The 21094-nt window shown below is 37.6% G+C and overlaps 1 protein-coding gene across 1 annotated transcript in view; it reads right to left on the minus strand.

The window, feature by feature from the left end:
- The window catches only part of LOC124244710 (zinc finger protein 407-like), a 146808-nt gene extending 140929 nt beyond the window's left edge, over positions 1-5879 (minus strand). Inside the window, exon 1 of the mRNA XM_046671444.1 lies at positions 5705-5879. Coding sequence (XP_046527400.1) covers positions 5705-5819 — 115 coding nt within the window. The 5' untranslated portion in view covers positions 5820-5879. The remainder of the gene's footprint in view (positions 1-5704) is intronic.
- Positions 5880-21094: the final 15215 nt, after the last annotated feature.

Here is a 21094-nt window from a genome sequence, read left to right on the forward strand (position 1 = left end):
CATGTGCTATCACACTGCACATGTAATAATCTAATGTATATTTTTAAATGGTTAAGTCTTAATATATGAGAACTGATGAAAATCATACCAACTCAAATATGATTAAAAAACTATGACAGTGGAAAACTAAGGAAATTAGGGAAAATATCATTCATCACTTAATGCTTAATTTCCCCTGAAAAGAGAACACCATTTGATCACTACCTTTACAAAAGACATAAAGATTTACTACATTTAAAGTCCCAGTTTCTCAGAGGAAAACAAAAAATAAATCAACTTCCTGGTCTCAACGCAGTGCTCATAATATGGGAAAGTGACCACTCCACATCTGGGTCTTCGAGGGGGCATTTATCCACAAGCAATGAGCATTGCTTCAAGAGCAAACAAGCTCTCTGAGCTGCAGACACATAACTACAAGTCTGTCACTTGGAACTCGTGAGACGAAACAACCCTTTCTTCTCAGGCACAAGCAGCAGAGCCTCAGCATGCTCGCCTCTGCCCTCTCCTTGGCTTCTCCATCTTCACGCTCCCTGCTCTCAGGTTGTTTAAAGCATTCTGCGACATAACCACCCAAGTCCGATTAAAGGTCACTTGTACTGCACACACACAGTGTATTTAATTCTCTCTCAAGGTGTAGTGAATGAACGTGAAACTTATTCCTGGATAATAGAGACGGTAGAAATACAGTTGCTAAAAATACAAAGATCATTTTTGAGGTGAAATGAATTTCACTAAATTAAAAAATTATAATGTACAATGACAAAAATAATTCTGGTCACTTTTAATTTGATATTAATTTTGTGAGGATTAATGTGATTGTAAAATTTCATAGTATTCTATCTAGAGTGGACTTAAATGAACCTCTTTAGAAGTTTGGGGGGTAAAGGAATCCTGTCTTGTGTTTTCTTTAAGTATATACAGAAAGTGCACAACTCAAGGAAGAGCTTGAAGAAGTTTCTCCAACTGAACACAATCGTGTCTCAACGTGAGGATAAGCAGCAGAACATCAGTAGCACCTGCAGTCCTCATCCCAGGGACCGCTGCCGCCAAGGGAAAAACACACGCTGGTTTCCAACACCAAAGATTAGTTTTGGCTGCTTTTATATTTAATAAAAATGGAATCATACAAATACCCTCCTTTGTGTTTGGCTTAGTTCCTCCAATGATACAACTGTTACTCACATTCTTGCTTTAGTTGTAGCTCACTCACTCTCATTGCTGTAGAGTGCTCCATGAGGTAAATACGCCACCTGCATACATTCTACTTGACGGACACTTGGGGAGTTTCGATTTTTGACTATAATGACTATACCAATATTATATTTAGTATAAATACTAAAGTAAAAGACTATTTCACATAAAAGATTAAAATGGTCAGAGCAGATAAAGAAACAAAATGCAGCTGTATGCAGCTTATAAGGAAGCTGGTGCAGCTATACCAATATGAAGCATAGACTGATGGCAAGAAGTATTACTACAGATAAGAAGGAACATTTCATAATTATAAGGGAATACATATATATTCTTTATCATAGGAGTGTATGTGCATAAAACAATCCTAAAGTTGCAAGTATCCAGTGATGTATTTTCAAAATACATAAAGCCAAAATTAACAGAATTAAAAAGAAAAATAGACACATTCACAATCATAGCAGGCAACATTAATATCCCTCTCTTAGTTGACAGAGCCAGCATAAAAACATTGGTAAGAATACAGACAGTCTGAACACCACAGTGAACTAACTTGACATGAATGATATACAGGGAACTAGAATATGGCCCCGAACAACACCATTATTTGCATTCCTTTCTAGTAACTCTCAAACATCTACCAAAACTCACCATATGCAGGGCATAAAGTGTAAACAAATTTCAAAGGATTGGAATAATTAAGATTATGTTCTGTAAGCACAGTAGATGTAAGCTAAAAATCAATTTATGTTATCATTTCAATAGTTAACAAAAAGATAACTAGAAAATCTCAAACTGCCTGAAAATCGAATACTACATTTCTAAATAACCCACTTTTATTTTAAAAATAACCACTTTTCCCTTGTTTTTTGAAAAAAGCAACAAGCAAAATTAAAGCTCACATATACCCTTCAATTCTCTGGAGTATGACACGGAAAATGATACCCAAATCATTTTTCTAGTTCCTCAAATTAACTGAGAAAAAAGACAGTGAATCATCAACAGAAGCAACAGAGAAGGAGAAAACCAAGCAACCATGGGTGAAAGTTTACACACTGTATTCCCTCTTGGGGATCATAAAAAAGCTGTGTCGTGGGCATCACTCTCCTCCTCCTACAAAGGGGAAACTGAGGCCCACCGAGTTCAAACAAAGTTTCCAAAGTCATTTAACAAAGGTATGAGGGCTGAACTCAAAATCTAGCCCCCCAAAAGGCTGCACCCACAGAAACACAGGATGCTACAGCTGGGAGGGTCTTTGGACATTGCTAATTCAGACTCCTAACGTCACTGATAAGGAATCTGAAGCTCAGAGATGTCCAGAGATCTGCCAGCCTTACAAAATGGCACACAGGGATGTGACTCTGGTCTCCATGGAACTCAGGTTCCACAGTCTTTGCATAAATTACACCACCTACATCACTGTAGGTACATCTCAACGTGGACACACTCAGGGAAGCACACAGCCACAGGAAAATCTCTCTGCAGAACTGTTTTCCAACAAAAAATAAAATACCTCATTTTTTTTTAGAGATTCGCACCTGAGCTAACATCCATTGCCAATCTTCTTCTTCTTCTTTTTTTTCTTCTTCTCCCCAAAGCCCCCCAGTACATAGTTGTACATTCTAGTTGTATGTCCTTCTGGCTCTGCTATGTGGGACGCCACCTCAGCGTGGCCTGATGAGTGGTGCCATGTCTGTGCCCAGGAACTGAAGTGGTGAAACCCTGGGCCGCCAAAGCAGAGCACCCAAATTTAACCACTCGGCCACGGGGCCAGCCCCCAAAATATCTAATTTTAATATATAAATTTCCAAATACTATCTCAACTAAAATTTAAAATACCCCACATGACACTAGTCACCATCTTGTCTGTTGCTGTTGTTTAATGGTCTTCTAGATGTTTGATAGACATGGTATAGCCAAGTCAGGATCAGAGTGATTTTGTTTGTTTGTTTTTGGTTAGTTTTAACCTCAACCTTTTATTAAAAGAATTGCATGATATGCTTCACTGAGTTTGGTAACAGAAGTCTCAACACATGAATAGCATACAGATACCAGAGAACGCAGCTGACAGTATCCTTGAGGACAGCGCACACCCCACTCTGAAGACCTTATGCCACTGTGGTACCGCCCACCAGGAGCGGTTCAACAACTGTGGTGCCCAATTCCACTACTAAGCAATATGGAATGAAGAGCAGCAACAGTTTGACTCGGTATCTTATTTTTCTATGAAGGAAGGCTCGTTTCACATATCCTTAAATGTATTACAGATGATTCAGAATTAAAAGGTTAAAAAGTCAGTCAGTCTAAAAAACTACCATTTTAAAGTTTTCTCTTAACCTAGCTAAGTTTATCCAAGCAAAACTATTACTGAAGAGCAATATTGCCACGAACAGAGAAGAATAAACAACTGACCCTCCATATATACCACATGGATTTTGTTTGTGAAAATACTGAGGAATCCTACTATACTTAAGTAGAAAAAAGTTTCTAACAGAACTATAAAAATATAAACAGAAAACTAGAATTATACACACATGAGCATCACACACATACACAAGAAAACTAGGATAGTTTCCCTCAAAACTTTGGTACCCTAATGACATCTCAAAGCATATCCCCAAGGAACATTTGCATCCCCAGTGCAGCAATACTGTAAGCAAAGTTGTCTATCCTTTCGGTGCAGCAAAACAGAAGAAACATAAATTCTATGGTCTGCAATTAGCTTCCTCCTCCTTTCTTTGGTATTTACTTCATTTACAAGTTAGAGATACTTTATTTTAAGGAAATAACCCATCTTTAATGTCTAATTGCAGCAGTGTGGGGGACAGACAGAAGAGTTCAACACTGCACCTTGAGAAGCAGGTATAGCAAAACTACCTTGGAAAATGGTACTTTGCTGACAACTACCATCAATCTAGACTGTTTTGCTTGGCTGTTTCCTGAAGAACCTCTTTTCATAGGTAGTATTTCTGGCATCTGTATTGTCATGCATTCATATTAATGAAGAACCCATAGGTACTCATGGCCAGAAGATATTTCAACTTGACTTTATCGGTTTTTGTGAACTAAACGTGATAAACTGTCAAGTTCGAAACCTTTTCAGTAACAACCTCACCAAATTGCAAAGAGTGCTGACCTCTGTTTTTCTTTTTCAAAAACAGCCCTGGATACAACAGAGATTACTAGGTCCAGCATTCTACCATTACTTTAAAAAGTTTATCATATGAGTATAAACAGAGAAACACATCAGCAGAAAATGAATAATAACCTTATATGCAAACATTGTCAAATGCATTAAGAATATTATTCTGACTCAAATTACTCACTAAGTCTGTTTCCTTTAATGTAGAAATTAGATAAGTAAATACTGTTTATATATTTTACAAATGAAGTCTTGCATTTGGGATGGGATTCCCCATGACTTTTAAACACCACCGTCACATCTCCAGCATCACCAACACCCACTATCCCCTCTGCACTGGTCTTACCAGGCATGAAAGGGACTGTGCTAACAACTTGATAGCGATTATCACTTTAAATTCTCCCAATGATCCTTTGAATAGATACTACCATGCAGATTTACACAGGAGAAATCTGAGGCATGAAGAGGTCCGTCTGCTTGAGGTCATAACGTCAATAAGGGACAAAGTAGAGTTTAAACGTAGCTCTAACTGATCCCAAAGCATCTGTTAAAACATCCTCTACACCAACCAGCATGATTTAAATACAGTACTGTTCGGGCTGCATTAGGGAACTTTCTCTCAGTTTCCTTCAGGGTAAGTATTTCCTCAAATAAGTCCCCATATGCATGATCCATCATTTTCTTGTTCTGCACAGTAAGAATACAACACTCAAGGCATACTTGTTAATTAAACAAAAAGCTGGGCTACAGGAATAAGCCTGCAGTTGTTGCTGCATCTCTGATTCTTCCAGAATCTGATTTCTAATCCATCCAGGTTGGAATAATCTTAGCAGCCTCTGCCATCACCAAGATCCCCCTAAAATCCATGTGACGAGCTCCTCCTGATTCTAGGCAATGAGCGGCACTATGTTACCCCATCCAAGTTGTTCTGCTCTCTCTCCTCAGTCAGATTCTCTTCCTTTCCAGGTATTCACTGGAAAACGGTGGTACAAAGGGATAGGGAATAACATTTTAAATCACAAACATTATTTAATTAAAAATTTTACCAATTAGTCAAAATATGAAGCTGAAACAACTATCAATCAGTTCAACTGTGTTCTGAATATTTGCTGTTATTAACTTTGTTGTCCTGGGATAATTATTTTGGCATTATTTGCTCTTGATAAAATATAATTGAAAAGACCTGTTTTCATGGTTGACTGGGATATGACTGGAATGCATTTTTTTATAAGTCTTGAAGCAGATACTACCACATACCCGACTATATTAAAACACATGATGGTAATGCACAAACAGCATTAAAACTATTGTGATGAATGAAACGAAACCCTCTCAGAAAGCACAATCATCTTGACAGCCTCAGCCCCTTACCGGCGTGCAGGTAGGCCAGGTCAGGGTTTTCGATGTCAGGGTGCTGCTCTTTCAGGTGGTTGCGGAACTCCACAGGGACGTTGGTTCCATAGTCACACTTGGGGCAGTTGTACATCTTGACTCCCTCGTGTTTGCCAGTGTGTAATATGTGTTTGCGGATATTTTCAGCACAGTTTGACCTACCAAGTAAGAAAGAAAGTAAACTGAATTAAGGTCAAATCAATAACATTAGACCACAAATAACGACATTAGCTGACACGTAGGCCTTACTATGTGTCAAGTACCATTCTGAGTGTTGTACTCATATAATAATTAACTTGTATAATATATTAATCCCATGAAGCTCGTAGTTTTTTTAACCCTGGTGCTAATTTTTAAGTTGGTCTTTTACCTTTGCAATTCAAATCTATGCAGAAGCAATTCATTCTGCCTTTTTATGCAAAATCCCAGATTCTATGATTTCAATATCAAATTATTCTGATACCACTTGAGGGCAGTGAAGGAGTTTCCTTAACCCCTGAGAACACACTCTTCTCCACTGAGGAGAGGTACAAAGGAAGCACTGTCACCTCTACTGAATGTAGAAAATTAAGGAAACAAAGAAGCTTTGCCTTTTAAGTTCTCTCAAGTGAGCTGCTTAGAAGGGTCTAAAACAGTTTGAAGATAGAAAAGTACCTAGAAACAGTCCCTCAACCCCATGTTTTGGTAATGTGTTAAGTGCCAGTGAGTTTTCTGTGTTGGTGTAGGTTTTTAAGAGTGATGGACTAAAAAATACAATGGAGGGCCTTTACATTGTACACCAAATTGCCCCTGAAAATAGAAGTAGGTTCCTCTCCCACTGTTTTCCTCCAGATTCAGAAATGCAAGGCCTGAAATGACCAGAAAACTGGGAAAAGGATGCTGCTCTGTGAGGCAAACTGTTCTGTCTCTTCCTTCATCCCTCTCGGCATCTTTGCATCAGACTCCGCAAATAGAGCCTTGCGGAACACACATACACAGCTGTTTTTCTCTTTCATTTTTAGAACAGTAATAAAAAGAGCCCTATACAAATTTAAGCAGGTGGTGGTGGTGGTGTTAGGGTTACCTAGAAAGAAACAAAAAATCAGGCTGGCCTCAGATTTCCTACAGAGCAAAATGAAATGCCAGAGAGAAAATTGAGCAACATGTTTATCAGCATTTCCTGAAGGTATTGCTGAAGAACGAAATCCTGCAAGATGTTGGAGGAAGAAGAGATTCCGTGACCAAACAAGGTTGTGAAATAGTAGTCAGCAAACATCTCACAGGGCACATCAGATTACGAAAGGCCCTACGAAGAAACCTCATGTAGCTCTACATTACCCGAGCACTTCTAACTGGAATTACATTTGGGTATAATATTCAACTGCATCATGATGTCTAGTTTGCGGGGAATGAACCCTGGGAAACACTGGTGACGAATGCAAAAATGGTTATAACCCACCAATTTTATAGCAGCTATGTTACCACTCACATATAAAGGCAACAAATGACATTAGAAATCCAGAGACTCAGTAAACATGCTATCCATTCACTCATAACAAGAGGAATATGGAGGAATATCATCTAAGCAAGGCAAAGCTCCTCAAGACTGCACTAAGAACAGTATTCCACAACTGGAGGGGCCAGGGACATCCTTTCCTACCAACATCTGGATGAAGAGGAAATGCAGGACTTCCTTCACGAATGGGTATCTTGCATCATGGGAACAGTCCTGCAACTGGATCCAAAATATTCTTTTGGAAAAGCTTCTGCTACCTCCCTCCCATCCCCAGGCAGGGTCTGTCATCGAAGGCACATGCCCAACCATATATGGTTAGAGAGATTAAGTCATACAAGTCCCTCCATGTCTAGACGAGAAAGAAACATCAGAACGCTAACAGAGCTATATAGTAATGACTATTTCTCTTTATTTCTCAAATATAGTTGAATGATTTATACATTAATGTTCACATTTTTAAAAAATTTAAAATAACCGCAAACAGCTTTCAAAAAAAGAAGAAGAAGAAGTGAACAACAGAGACTTTGTCAGCTATTTTCAGCTCGCCTTCGCAAGGGCTGTGCCAAGCTTTGCATAGGTTTCTCTCACAACTTAGACTAAATATGCATAAGGCAGTTAGTGAACACATACATACGCAGCTTATCTCTTTCTTGTCATTACTGAATTATCAGACTTGCTTTTTATGTAAATTCTCTGTTAAGTAATAATCACTGTAATATGGAAAAAGTGAGTAAGCACCTAATTTGCTTTCCGTGCCTGCCACAGGCCTCACTGCTTCAAGGCCATCACACACTCCCTGAGAAAGTGGGTAAGACAGAATCTGAGTGCAGGTTTTCTGTTTCCAAGGCTAGTGTGTTTTCAGGTACACCACAGCCCTCCTTCCTTATAGTATTTACATATCAAAGACACTGGTACATACTAAGAGAAGGGTGGGTTTGTAGAGTCTCTTAAATGTATAAATATCCTCAGAATAACAGCTCTGCATCATATTGACAGAAGTAACATAGGAAAATATCTGAAGGCGGATAAACTAATGTCCACTTTTGTGAAAATTAAAAGGAGGATCATTTTCTGAATTCCTCAACTAGCTGGGTGAACTGCTCCAAATTACTCCCTTAATTCTGCAGATTTCCCATTTGTTTTCCATGGCATCACAGATACCCCCTAAATTCACCATTGTTTACTGACATTGGGGAGTGAAAACAAAAAGCTACTACTGTACTTACTTAGTACTGTTTATTAGGACTGTCAATTCTTTGGTACCACCTATATCATTTCCTTATGGAAAAAGCTAGGCATTAAGAGTCATCAAAGACAATCACTGATCAAGTGAAGAAATTAAAATTACCAAAATATACACATTTCAATGTATGATGAGTACTTAAGTGGGGGACAATATAAGCAATGAATCCTTATCTTCAGTGAAGGAAGAAAGGCCTGACTTTGAAAACAGAAGATTTTGTTTTCAAGAAGGGTCTATCTTGGACAAAAATAAACTAATATCTCTTAGTACCTAAATAGCATGTAGAATCTAACAATCAGGAGACTATGACTGAAGCAATTTAAATGGAGAAGGTAGGATTTAAAAAGGTGAAAGTCTTCTTTTTATTTAAAAATATAGGCTAAAACAAGGAAGAAGCAACGTGAAATGATATTTCTAAAGGTATTAAGGACTATTTCATGCATATATATTTATACATATATATTATTTGTGCTATATATACATACACTTAATATATTTTATCTATGTAATACTTCTGTGTATATGTATATTTATAATTCTATGTTTCATACATACACATATAAGAAACATTAAACACATGCAAACAAGAAGAAAGAATAGGCAATGTCTGCAATAAAAAAGATGCATTTCATATAGTTCATGGATAATAGAGTATATTTATGCTATCATCTGTTCTTCTGCATCTAATGTCATGTAACATAAAACTTTTTAAAATATTGGAACAAAAAGGAACTTTTCACACCTACAAAATAAAACTATTCCAATCCAAGCCTAAGAAGTCAAAGCTATAACATACAATGTCACTATCATCTAAAACAGCACACCTACAAAGGGGCAAACTTTAGTCCCTACACTTGAGAATATTATGCAACATACAGCTGAACATGTGGCAATGTCACAAGATTCAGTGAACAATAAATAGATGGGACAACTTCTGCTAAGTAATTATGAATGATATTCAGCTCAAAAATTCTATTTTTCCCAAAAATAGAACCTACGAGCAGTAATTAGAATGGTAAATTGAAGTGAGACTAATCAAGAATAGGTTGTGCAGGAGAAGTCAGGGGGTTGTAAGGTACTATTTCACACAGGGTCATATCTAGGTCTCCAGGAAACAGTAGCAGTTAAGCCAACTGGCCATACAACAACTAGGAGTGAGAGATTGAATAATGTCTTCAGTTTGATGTTGATTTTCAAGGTAAAGAGTTTATTTTTGTCCCATGTTCACAGACTAGAAGATTTACTATTAATAAGATGGCAATACTCCCCAAATTGATGTACAGATTCAACACAATCTCTACCAAAATCTCAGCTGGATTTTTTACAGAAATTGAAATGTTGATCTTAAAGTGTATATGGAAATGCATGGGATCCAGAAGAATCTATACGACCTTAAAAAAGAACTAAGTTGGAGGACTCACAGTTTCTGATTTCAGACTTAATCATGCAGCAACAGTAATCAAAGCAGTGTAGCACAAGAAGAAGGGCAGACGCAGGTGCTCTCGGCACAGGAAGTGGGAGCACTATTGGACAGGAAGTTAGAAGCCTGAGCACAACACGGCAGGCTCCTTACTGGAGAGGATCAGGGACTCAGGCAGGAATCTTGAGGCAGCTTACAGTCAATACATATATATATAAAAATATATAAAACAAGGGGTGGGCAATTAGCAAAAGAACCTAAGACGGCAGCTGACTAATTTCAGGACTTCTTAAAAAAATAAATAATAAAGGAAATATTTTATTCAGTTCAAAGGTAATGTATTTTAAAATAATAAATAGAACACCACAAATACCAGTATTGCATCTTCTTTTCCCCTCTCCTCGTATATAAGTTGGTTGGCCTAGCACGTACCCATGCACCTTGCTTTCCCCTCTAACAGGGCAGCACAGGGCCCTTCCACATGCAGCAGAAGAGCTTCCGGATGCCTCTCTCCTCCCTCCCCTCTATTCCCTCTCCCCCCTTCCCTCTCCTCCTTCTCCCTCTCCTCCACTTTCTTTGTCTGCTTTTTTTAATAGACAAGCAGTATTTCACAGTATGGATACAGTGTATTTCATTTAACTCATCCTCTACTGATGGGCATTTAGGTTGTTTCCAATTATTTGCTACTATAAACAAGGTTGCAATGAATAATCATGTAAAACATTTTCCATTTCTCAGGGTGCCAAGAGAATCTCATGATGCCAAGTGGAATTGCTTCAAATGTCAATGGGCATATGCTTTTGTAATTTTGATAAATTCTGCCAAATTGGCCTCCAGAGGAGTTGTAGCAATTTACACTTCCACCAACAACGTTTGAGAGTCTGCTTCTGTACATTCTTGCCAAGGAAGTGTGTTACCAAACTTTCGAATTTTTGCCAATGTGGTAGGTGAAAAATGGTAGCTTGCTGGAGTTTCAATTTTTAATTTTTAAAAGCTTTAATTTGCATTTCTCTTGTAATGAGTGAGGTTAAGTATTTTTTCACATAGTGAATTGCCATATGTATATTCTTTTCTATTTACTGTCGTTCCAATTTTTTATCTGTTTTCTACAAGGTTTTTAGGCATTCTCTTAAACATTAAGGAAACCAACTCTGTCTATGACAGAAATTGCAAATATATTTTCCTTATTTTAATTTTTTTCTGTTTACTTTGCTTATGGTATCTTCTGAAAAGCAGACATTTTTTATTTTGTTCATCTTTTCTTCTATGGCTTCCTTATTTGGAGGTTATAAAAGAATTGTCCAAAATTTGGTCTAGTACTTGTTGCATTATGTTACATTAAATATTAGATCCATTTCAAAATTATCTTCGAGTGTGGTGTGAACTGGAGATCCAGACTGCTAGTCAGATCTCTCAATATCACTTATTAATAGTCCATCTTTCCCCCACTGACTTGAAATGCCATCTTCATCAATCTTTTATTCATTGGAGGCTAATCCTAGACTTTCTATTACAGTCTGCTAGCCTGTCTACACATGGGCCAGTCCATTACAATGACCCAGGTGGTAGGAAGCTCACATCTGGCAGGGCTCATCCCTCCACAATACTCCTTTTCCTCCTGGATCACAACTTCCCATCCACGCCATCACAAAGTCAGTCGCAAGACTGTGGTCAAGAGCTGGTATAGCAAACGACCCTGGCCAATAATAAAATTCGTATCGCTAAGACACAATCAGGTAATTTCCGCATGTTTGTTAGTATGTACTGATAATATTATCTCACAGATAAAGAAACCAAAATGCAGAGAGAGTGGGGCACAGATGTCATATGTTAAAGTGCCTACAAGAATGTCTGGCACATAGAGATCCTAAATGAACATAAGTTTTCTATTTCCCCAAGGGAAGCTATGTATCTACCTCACTGTTCCCAATTCTTTTGTGTGAAAGTAATGATTGTCTTGATCTATTGGTAATAATTTAGCATGTTATATATGGAAACTGACACACAAAAATTCTGAAAGTTCTACTTATATACCTTAGTTTGGTTTAACACTTTGCTTCCCCAAATTTCTGACCACGGAGCCCTTTTTTTGTTGGCTTATGGGAATAATATATGTATCTCATAAGGCTGTAATGAGGATTAAGGTAAATGATATTAGACATATTCAGAAAATATGGTGGCACTCAATTCATTTTTTTATTACTACTACTAGTCTTCCTATTAAATGCAAGACAATTCAACTATGTGGATCATTATTGGCAATTTTCTTACCATAAATGAAAAGCAATTTTAATTCATTTGAATAAAAACAGATTCCCCAAACAGTTATATAGGGTATATATGAGTATACATTTAGAAAGCCAATTTCTTTTTCTACCTGTTCAGAATATATTCTTTGAACTCATATCCTTGAAAATAATTACTCTGCAGTTAAGTTTATGTATTAGAACCAGTGTATCAGTACTATGCAGTATATAGTCCATATTTATCTAAAAAGTTCAGTGGAAAGGGGTTTCTACCGTATCTTTATAACAGTAATCCAAGATGAATAAGGAATAACCCAAAGACAGTCTTTATGTAAATTAAACTTAAGAAGTTATCATATTTTTTTCAACCAGCAGTATTTAATTATAAATTTACTGGGCAAAAATCAGACTAAGACTGGAAAGTCTCTGTGGGAGAGAGCAGCAAACGTAAAGCTGCCGAGTCACTGCCGGCTGGAAGAAAGCACTCCACTCTAAAGGCTCAGCACGTGTTCCACAATTTATGCAACGCAGCCCAAGACATACAGTCCTTTACCACTGATGTTCTCACCAAAGCCCCACAAAGAAAGAGCTCAATAATTTTAGATTTCTGAGCATTTGTGCTGTTTAAATTTAAAATGGACTAGAAGCTAAAAGAATAAAGAACTTCATATTCCTCTGCCTAAAATGGAACATTTTATCAACGATGTTTAGCAAATAGATGAATGTCCTTTAGAGCGCTGAGCCAAATACATCACCAGAAGAGAGAGCACAAAGATCCATGCACCCAAGGAATAAAATGTCATTTCAGATCAATGAGGAAATGATGGGTTATATAATAAATGGTGTTGAGTCAACTGCTTACAACATGGGGAAAAATAACTTCAGATGCCTATGGTCCTACACCATGCAAAAACAAATGCCATTTGGATTTTAAGATCAACATAAGGACACTCACTAAATTACAAAAGTGCTAGAAGAAAATATTTTTATAATCTTGGTTGGAAAGAGCTTTCCAAAATAAAATTCAAAACTCAAATGCTACAAAAAGATACTTCATAAAGTTAAAATGGCTACACAGCATAACACATCATAAACGAAGTTAAAAGACAGGGCAAAGAAATACAGAAAATATAGACAACATATGTGAAAGCAAATGATTACTAAACATATTACAAAATGAGTACTTATAATTAATATGTAAAAAAGAAAAACCTCAAAAATTAGATAAAGAATATAAGCAGGAAATTCATGGGGCCGGCCTGGTGGAACAGCGGTTAAGTTCGCACATTTTGCTTCGGTGGCCTGGGGTCCACTGGTTTGGATCCCAGGTGCGGACCTACACACTGCTTGGCAAGCTATGCTGTGGCAGGCGTCCCACATATAAAGCAGAGGAAGATGGGCACGGATGTTAGCTCAGGGCTAGTGTTCCTCAAAAACAAAATATATATATATAAGTAGGAAATTCTTAATTGGAGATCTACAAATGGTCATGTAAGCTTTAAAAGGTAATCAATGACTCTAGCAATGAAGGAAATACAAATTAGAACCTAAGGTAACAGAGGGTCAAAATTTAAGAAGACTCATAACATTAATTATTGGTCAGAGAAGTGAATACCACTGGGTAACAGTGTCAGTTAGTAAAGGCTTTTGGAAAACATTTGAAGGTAGCCTTCAAAATTGAAATATGCACATACTCTTGGATTTAGGAGTTCAATTTCTAGAAATTATCTACAAGGAGGATCATTTAACCATTATTTATAACAGCTAAATATTAGGGGAAAATTTGAAACTAGATATCTGTTAATAGAGGAATGGGTCATTAATTTGCAGTGATCCACACTACAGTTTTCAATACTGCTGAGAGGTAAGGGTTAATGTGCAAGTCTCCTTCCCAGAGTAGGAGCTGGTCTCCTACAGAGCTCCATGGAAGCCAACTATATCCTGGTAGAACACTGGGAGGCAAGGCTGATCAGAGAAAAGGAGAGCGTATTCCCCAACCATGAATGCTTAGTGGTGTCAGAACAAGGCAAGAGGCCTAGGCCAGGGCCAGGTCATGGGACTGCTCGACCATAGCTCTGAACACACACCCAAGAAGGGTAGGACCCCGAGAGTCATGAAGTCCCATACCTAAGGCGGGAACATTTCCCAGTCTGATGTCGGACAACGCAACGTTTCTGAGTGTTGTTGCAGAGTACAACAGGTAAAGAGACAGGCTGAGGGAAGGAACAATGGCAATGCACCTGTTTCCGTGAATCTCTCCCAGCAAATGCTGTTGAAGAAGGCCTGGCTTGTGTGCTCCTCATCATTCATCCTTACTTGTTAGACAAAAGCCATTAAGTAGAATAAGGTAGACCTTATGTACTACCACAGAAAAACTTCCAAGACACACTATTAGGTTAAAAAAGAATAAAGCAAATCCCAGAAAAATGCACGCATGGATGCTTCCAGCTTTTTAAAACTATATACATGTATTCATATAGATAAACAAATGCATTAAATGGGTATTGGAAGCATGGCAAACTATTGATGGCAATTATCTTTATGGAAAGGTTTCCAAGTCAGAGAAAAGTTTTATGTTTGCTTAGTATGTTTTTGGATCATTTGGATTAGTCACAAGAATATATTTAAATTTACCTCATGTAAAGCAAATATGATCAAAACACGCATTTTAAAAACAAGTGGATGTATTGTATAGAACGCATACGTTATAAACAATAAACAGCATAGCTGACAGAAGTTGGGAATGGAGGGGGAAATGCTTCAGTGCAAAGATTCTCACGCTTACATAGAGATGATTCAATTTGATAAATCAAGTAAAAGATTTAAGTACGGTAAGTCAAGTTATAAAGCTAATCACTTAGAAAACGAAAAGGAATTCTGTAATAAAAACAGAGAAGAGAGGAAAGGGAGAGTGGGAGATGATGTTACTGAGCTAATTTCCTAATGAATGCTGTCTACAAACCAAAAAACAGAGGAATAAGCAAAGTAGTTAGGCCATCTCCAGCAGGACGGAAATATGAATGACGACACACGGCTGTCTCGGGGGAGTGGGGTGAGAGGAGGGCTGGGGACGGCGTGTGGTAGCAAGGCTCTGACTTTTAAAATGATAAAGTTCAAACTGTAAAAATAATGTACAATAACGGTAAGTTTTATGGGCATTTAAGTAAAATAGATGTTTAAAAATAATGGCATATTTCATTACAAAATTATCTAAAACCTCTTGTCTTTTTACTAAGATTAAAAGAGTTTATATATGTCAGAGGTAATCACAAAATACAATCTTCTGAGTATTTTCTACAGAAGCAATATTTAATCGGACAATTTCTGGATCACCTTACTCTAAATTCTATGAATTTTTCTTTCCTTTTTCCTAACTAGTGGCTGTTTATTAATAAATAAGATAATTCCTATCAGATCACTTATTCCTTATTTCCTGCTTCACATAGATCCCAATTCTTTAAGTCAATTGTTATGACAATAAAAGCTAATACACATTAATTTTTTCGGTTATAATTACTCAATTATAATTATGTTAACATTTGTCACGTGATGTAAGGTGACCTGCATCAGCTGATGCTAAAACAGAGCAATGTCTTACAAAAAAAAAAAAAGGAACTTGTAAGTTAGCAGAGAAGTGGATGAAAAATGATGCGTTACTGATTGTGTTCCACTACTCTTGAGTGGCTATGTCTCCAGGTTCCAAGTTACGTTGCTTTCCAAGTCTTCACAGCACATTCAGTGTGCAGGGAGCACGTTAATGTGTGCTCAAGAAGAAGCTGCCAAACAGCGGCCACAGCGCCAGCCCATGCGTGACCCACAGAAGGTCGACACACTTGTACAGCTAGGTGCTCGTCTAGGAGCCGGGGAGCAAGGACAGCCTTTCAGACCCACTGGGAGGTACTTTCAGAAGAGACGTAATTTAAGCCTACTTATTGCCTTGGTTTCTATGTAAAGTCTATGGTTACAAGAAAAGTCCACTTACGCATGTACTGACTTATTATTTTCAAAATGAATTTACTCAACAAATATTTATTGCCTATTATAAAAAAGAAACATATAAATGAATCATTTTGGTTATGCCCTCAAAGAAATAAGATTTGCTAGGAGAGATGAGCTACATACATGAATAATCATAATAAAAGGCTGTGCTTCATAAAATGAAACTTTTGAAACAGAGTTGAAAATTCCACCTGTCTACTTACAGAACTGCTGCGCCCCTGTTCAGTGACGTCTTTAATTGGTAACAGCCTAAAATTATCTTGCTTTCCACACTATTCAAAATGCTTTACTAGCTTTGACTGATTTCAAATAATATTAACTGCACACTTACCTATGGAGACACCCCTGCCTTTGAGAAGTTTATCATGTAAGAGTTTTGCACACTGTTACACTGATCCTTCCATTCCCAACTATATGTATAACTTCCCATCTTTTCTTCACCATTCATGTTCCCAAATTCACGTCCACTGAAATTACTTCTCGATTCAAATTTCTGCTCATTCTATCTACAATCAATAAGAGGAATAACCTGATTTAAACTAACATTCTCATGCTCTTTCTACCTTCCACCCTACTGGGGAACAATGGAAATCACAAGGAACAAATGGTAGGAAGCAACACTGAACTTTGTCTCTGCTAGAAACCCAAATCATTTCGTTAGAATTTAACATTTCAGGACCAGTCCCCCTTGTGTACTTTGTGTACAAGGAAAAACGAGACTGTGACTTCAACGTGTGGCCAGACCTGGCCGTCCTCCAAGTTGCATGAAGGGAGGAGAGGTCAAACCCAAGAGAATCTTGATCTCTCCTTGATTCTTCTTTAGCACAAGAGAAGAAACACACCTCATTAACTGTTTCACTTCTTAATACACTCATATACTATCAGTCTAGAAAAGGAGGAAAAAAGCAACTTGCTTTGAGAAAAGAAGTGTAACCCAGTGGACTTTCATCTAACACTAAGGCAATAAGCTAAATGCTTCTAGAAGTAAAACTAAACTAAGGAGGTTTAAGCAATTATCAGATGCCTTATACTACACGCTTATGAGAAACGAATAACCCCAGTCTCTTAGGTAAAACGTGTAGCAGACATTAACGGTTGCCTACCCTTTAAAAGAACAGAAATATCAGCATCCTGATTAGTCCAGCATGATGCCCTCAGGGCTTTGGGGAAAGGGCCTTGATGGCCAAAGTTACACATATTTCAGTTAAAATTACACATATTTCTTTGCAGCAGGAATTCTGTGAGTCTTTAATATGCTGCTCATTATGAGTTTGAAGGGGAAGGACAAACGTACAATATATGTAGTGTTTCTCAAGCTTACGGAGCACAGACACATTTTTTCAAGGCCAAGCTAACAACATTGCTTGAAGTTTGTGACTTGTGAAAATTAGACCGTCGAATTAGCCCTCCATGTTGTTCCTCTTCCCTCCACTATATTCTGCCTGGCTGGCAATAACTGCTGGTCGAAATTCCTTCATTGTTATCTTGCCACTCTTTGTACCAGGTCTTTGAAATAAATATAGCCTCCACCCCACAAAGGGGCCTGAACCATATAAAGCAGTGTGCTTACTAAACTTTGGTTGAAATAAGTCACCTACCAAAAATACCCCTTTACAAATCCAGTTTTATATATATACATATATACGTATGATAATTTACTGTAGCTTTTCTAGTTGAAAGCTTTTCAAATTTAAGGTGATATAAGTAAAATTTTTCCTAAACTGAAACTATTTCACAATATTTCTGATAGTCTAGGCCAGAACTTGGTATTACTTCAGACAACAATTGAAAGGCTACATTTAGAACACCAACAACTTTCTGCACGCATGCACAGTGGCAGCCGACTGGCTGCTTTTGCAGACCCGATCTCCTGAGTCACCACATGCTCATAGACTCTGAGTCAACTGGGGCAAGGGAGGGGGCTGCTGTAAAACTGTAAATACTTCTTAAGTGGCTGAAAGGAGAGTGCATCCCTCACACCTGGTATATTGGAGGAACTGGCCGGTAATTCACCCACTGCAGGATAAGCGTGAGGAGGTGCAACAAGTAATAAGACAGAAACTTTATTTTCGGTTCCTCTCTCAAGGATTAAGCTACACAGCCAAAGGAAACAGCGAACTGGCCCATCTGTGAAAGTCTTTTCAAAGAATTTTTCCCTGGCTCTAACTCTATTCCTTGTAAAGCTGAATTAAGTATATATTTGTTTAATAGTAGATTTAAAATGCATACTTTATTAATTCTGTCAAATTGAGTCTTATCAAGGAGCATTTAAACCTTTTATACTAAAGTTATATGATCACTTTTGAAGAAAAAGTTTACAGAAAAGAATCACTGATGACGAGGGGCCATTCAATTTATTTAATAAGCCAGCCCATTTTTACAAAAATGCTCCACGTAATCCATTTAAAAATAATAACTGGTTCATTTCAGTCCCTGTACACAATGTTTCCCTTTGTCCCTTGTAAGTCTCTCAAATGTCTTATTTTAAAGGAATATATAGTACTCCCGGAAGACATTTTCCCATTTCTATTCTCTCCGACTCCTGCGAGCCCTTGTTCTGTGTGATAAGGCAATCTCCTCCGGGATCGGAGCTGTGTAGTTTCGCACCACGAGTGCCAAGGACTCGACTTGAATAACTGCTGTGCGCAGGTTGTAATTATGTCAGCTGGAGTGTTGAACAAGGGGACTGATTAATGTGAGCCCCGGCCCAGGCGCAGTCCCTATCAAAACCTCGGCGCGGGCCAGCAGTGGGGACGGGTTAAAGCAGAAAGACAAAACATGCTGTATCGTCCGTGATAGAGGAATTGCTCCAACAGTCTTCAGGCAGATGTTCCAGGACAGCATAATATACAATTACTCTGCCTTATCACTTCCCCAGGGACAATAAAGCTTCCTCCTTCTATAGCTCATGTGAGTGAAGGCAAAATTCGTTTTACTTTTACAACACTGACTCACTTATCATGGTGCCTTGACTGTGCTTTTACAGCTAAAGAAAACATATATTCCACTTTTAAACTAAAAAAAACACTCTTAAAAATAAAACTGAAACCTTGTTTTGAATCTCTTTTATATCAGAGCACACAATGTTTTAAAAGATTGTTTTGTTAAAAATGGATGCAAGGAAGGTAATATATATGTGTGTGTGCATATGTAGTTAAAAACAAGTACATATAACTCAAGAAGTAAGATTTGGATTGTATAATCATTACATTCACAATATCATTTTTCAAGGCCCATAGAGAAATCATTAATTGGAAGGAACATGTAATTAAAAAAATATATATGCTGATATCACCCATATATTTCTCAGGCACCAGCACACGGCTCCTTGAGTCTGAGACATTCTCAGTGACACACTTACTCATTACTGCCATTCCTATTCGGTGTCTTTGAGTCCCTTCTTCCTCAAGAAAGCTGTGTCAGCCTAAAAAAAGGAGCCTGCCTCCATCGTTTTAATAACACACTGTAGCCAATGCTAAAATGAACGTACTTCAGAAGCACTGTGATTACTTCTATCTCTATTTGTACTTACAGAAATGGTGCCAAAAGTTGGTGACGAGATGTACAGAACTATCTTAATTTGCAAAGGGAAATGCACTTTTCATTTTTAAAGCTGAAAAACAAGCCAAAATCAAAACTTGAGATGCAGCCATAACCATCTTGTGGTAATCATAATTCATAATGAAACAAAGCAGCAAAAATTCCAATGGAATCAAAGGAAATACATACAAAATGTTAGTGAATGCAAAAAGAGAAAAGCCTACGTCAACCTGTGGGGCAATAGATATGACTTATTTCCACTTTTTAGTGGTTTAGTACAACTGACACCAACACTCAGCAGTTCTAATACACCCTAAGTCATGAAAACAAATCATGTCCCCTGTCTCACCCCAAGGAGTGATATATTTGCTTTCTTTTTCATATTATACACACACTACCTCCACTACCCACATGATCCTTATTATTGCCTTTCTCTTGGTAGGACCATTCCCCCAGTTATACGTTTCTAGAAATATGGCAATTTGAAGAAAGTAGAGGTCAATCTAAAACAGTCAAATAGAAGTTTTAGCACAAATGGATAAAGAAAATATAATTAAGTCCACGATTGGTAAGAGAGTCATACCATATTTATAATTACTTAGAATAACTCAAACAAACAAAGATAGGTGAAACAAATCGAATGCACTATAAATATACGTGGGAGTCAGGTGTCATCACAATAAATGACTGTGAACAATTCCACTGGCTTATGATGTCATCAGAGTGGCCTGTTAGATTTACTGGTCTTGGGAAAACCGGAGACATTAGCAAAAATTGTGTAGAATAAGTCATAGAAAAGATGTCACATTTAAAAAGACTACACTTGAGTGTTTGTTAAATGGTTACACTGAATTGTTAGCTGGTGCCAAGCAAATTTTTGAATTACGTTTAACGGTTAAAGTAATATAGGCTTTTGTGAAAATTCTTCATATAAAGCAAATAAAATCCCAATGTTTTGGTGTATGTGTGGGACGAGGGCAGAATAATACCATTACACAATCTCTATGTTCTTAATTCAAAACTTTAAACACAACAAAGGTAAAATTTGGTGCTATAGTACCCCAAAAATGTGGAAACACTGTCACAGCAGTTGCACAGAGATTCAGAGGTTCTGAAGCTGCAGCTCTCTGTCTCAAGGCAGAGGTCCCACGGTGGGAACAGTGAGACACTGCTCTGATTCACAATGCTTCCATGATGCTTGAGTCACAGAGGATAACTCAGAAGTTGTTACCAGTGCTCCTTATGCTCCACAAAATCCTAATTTTACATGCACCATCCTAGCCATTAGATATACTGCAGTGTTAAACTTCCATATTTCAGTTGGCTCTTTCACCTTGGCATGTAGGTATGTAAGTAAAATTTGAAAAGCGATCTTAAGGCAACAAAGAAAACAAACAGACGAATACAATGTGCATCCATCTATCTG

The sequence above is a fragment of the Equus quagga genome, chromosome 9 (assembly GCF_021613505.1).
Source record: "Equus quagga isolate Etosha38 chromosome 9, UCLA_HA_Equagga_1.0, whole genome shotgun sequence".
In the NCBI taxonomy this organism is placed as follows: domain Eukaryota; kingdom Metazoa; phylum Chordata; class Mammalia; order Perissodactyla; family Equidae; genus Equus; species Equus quagga.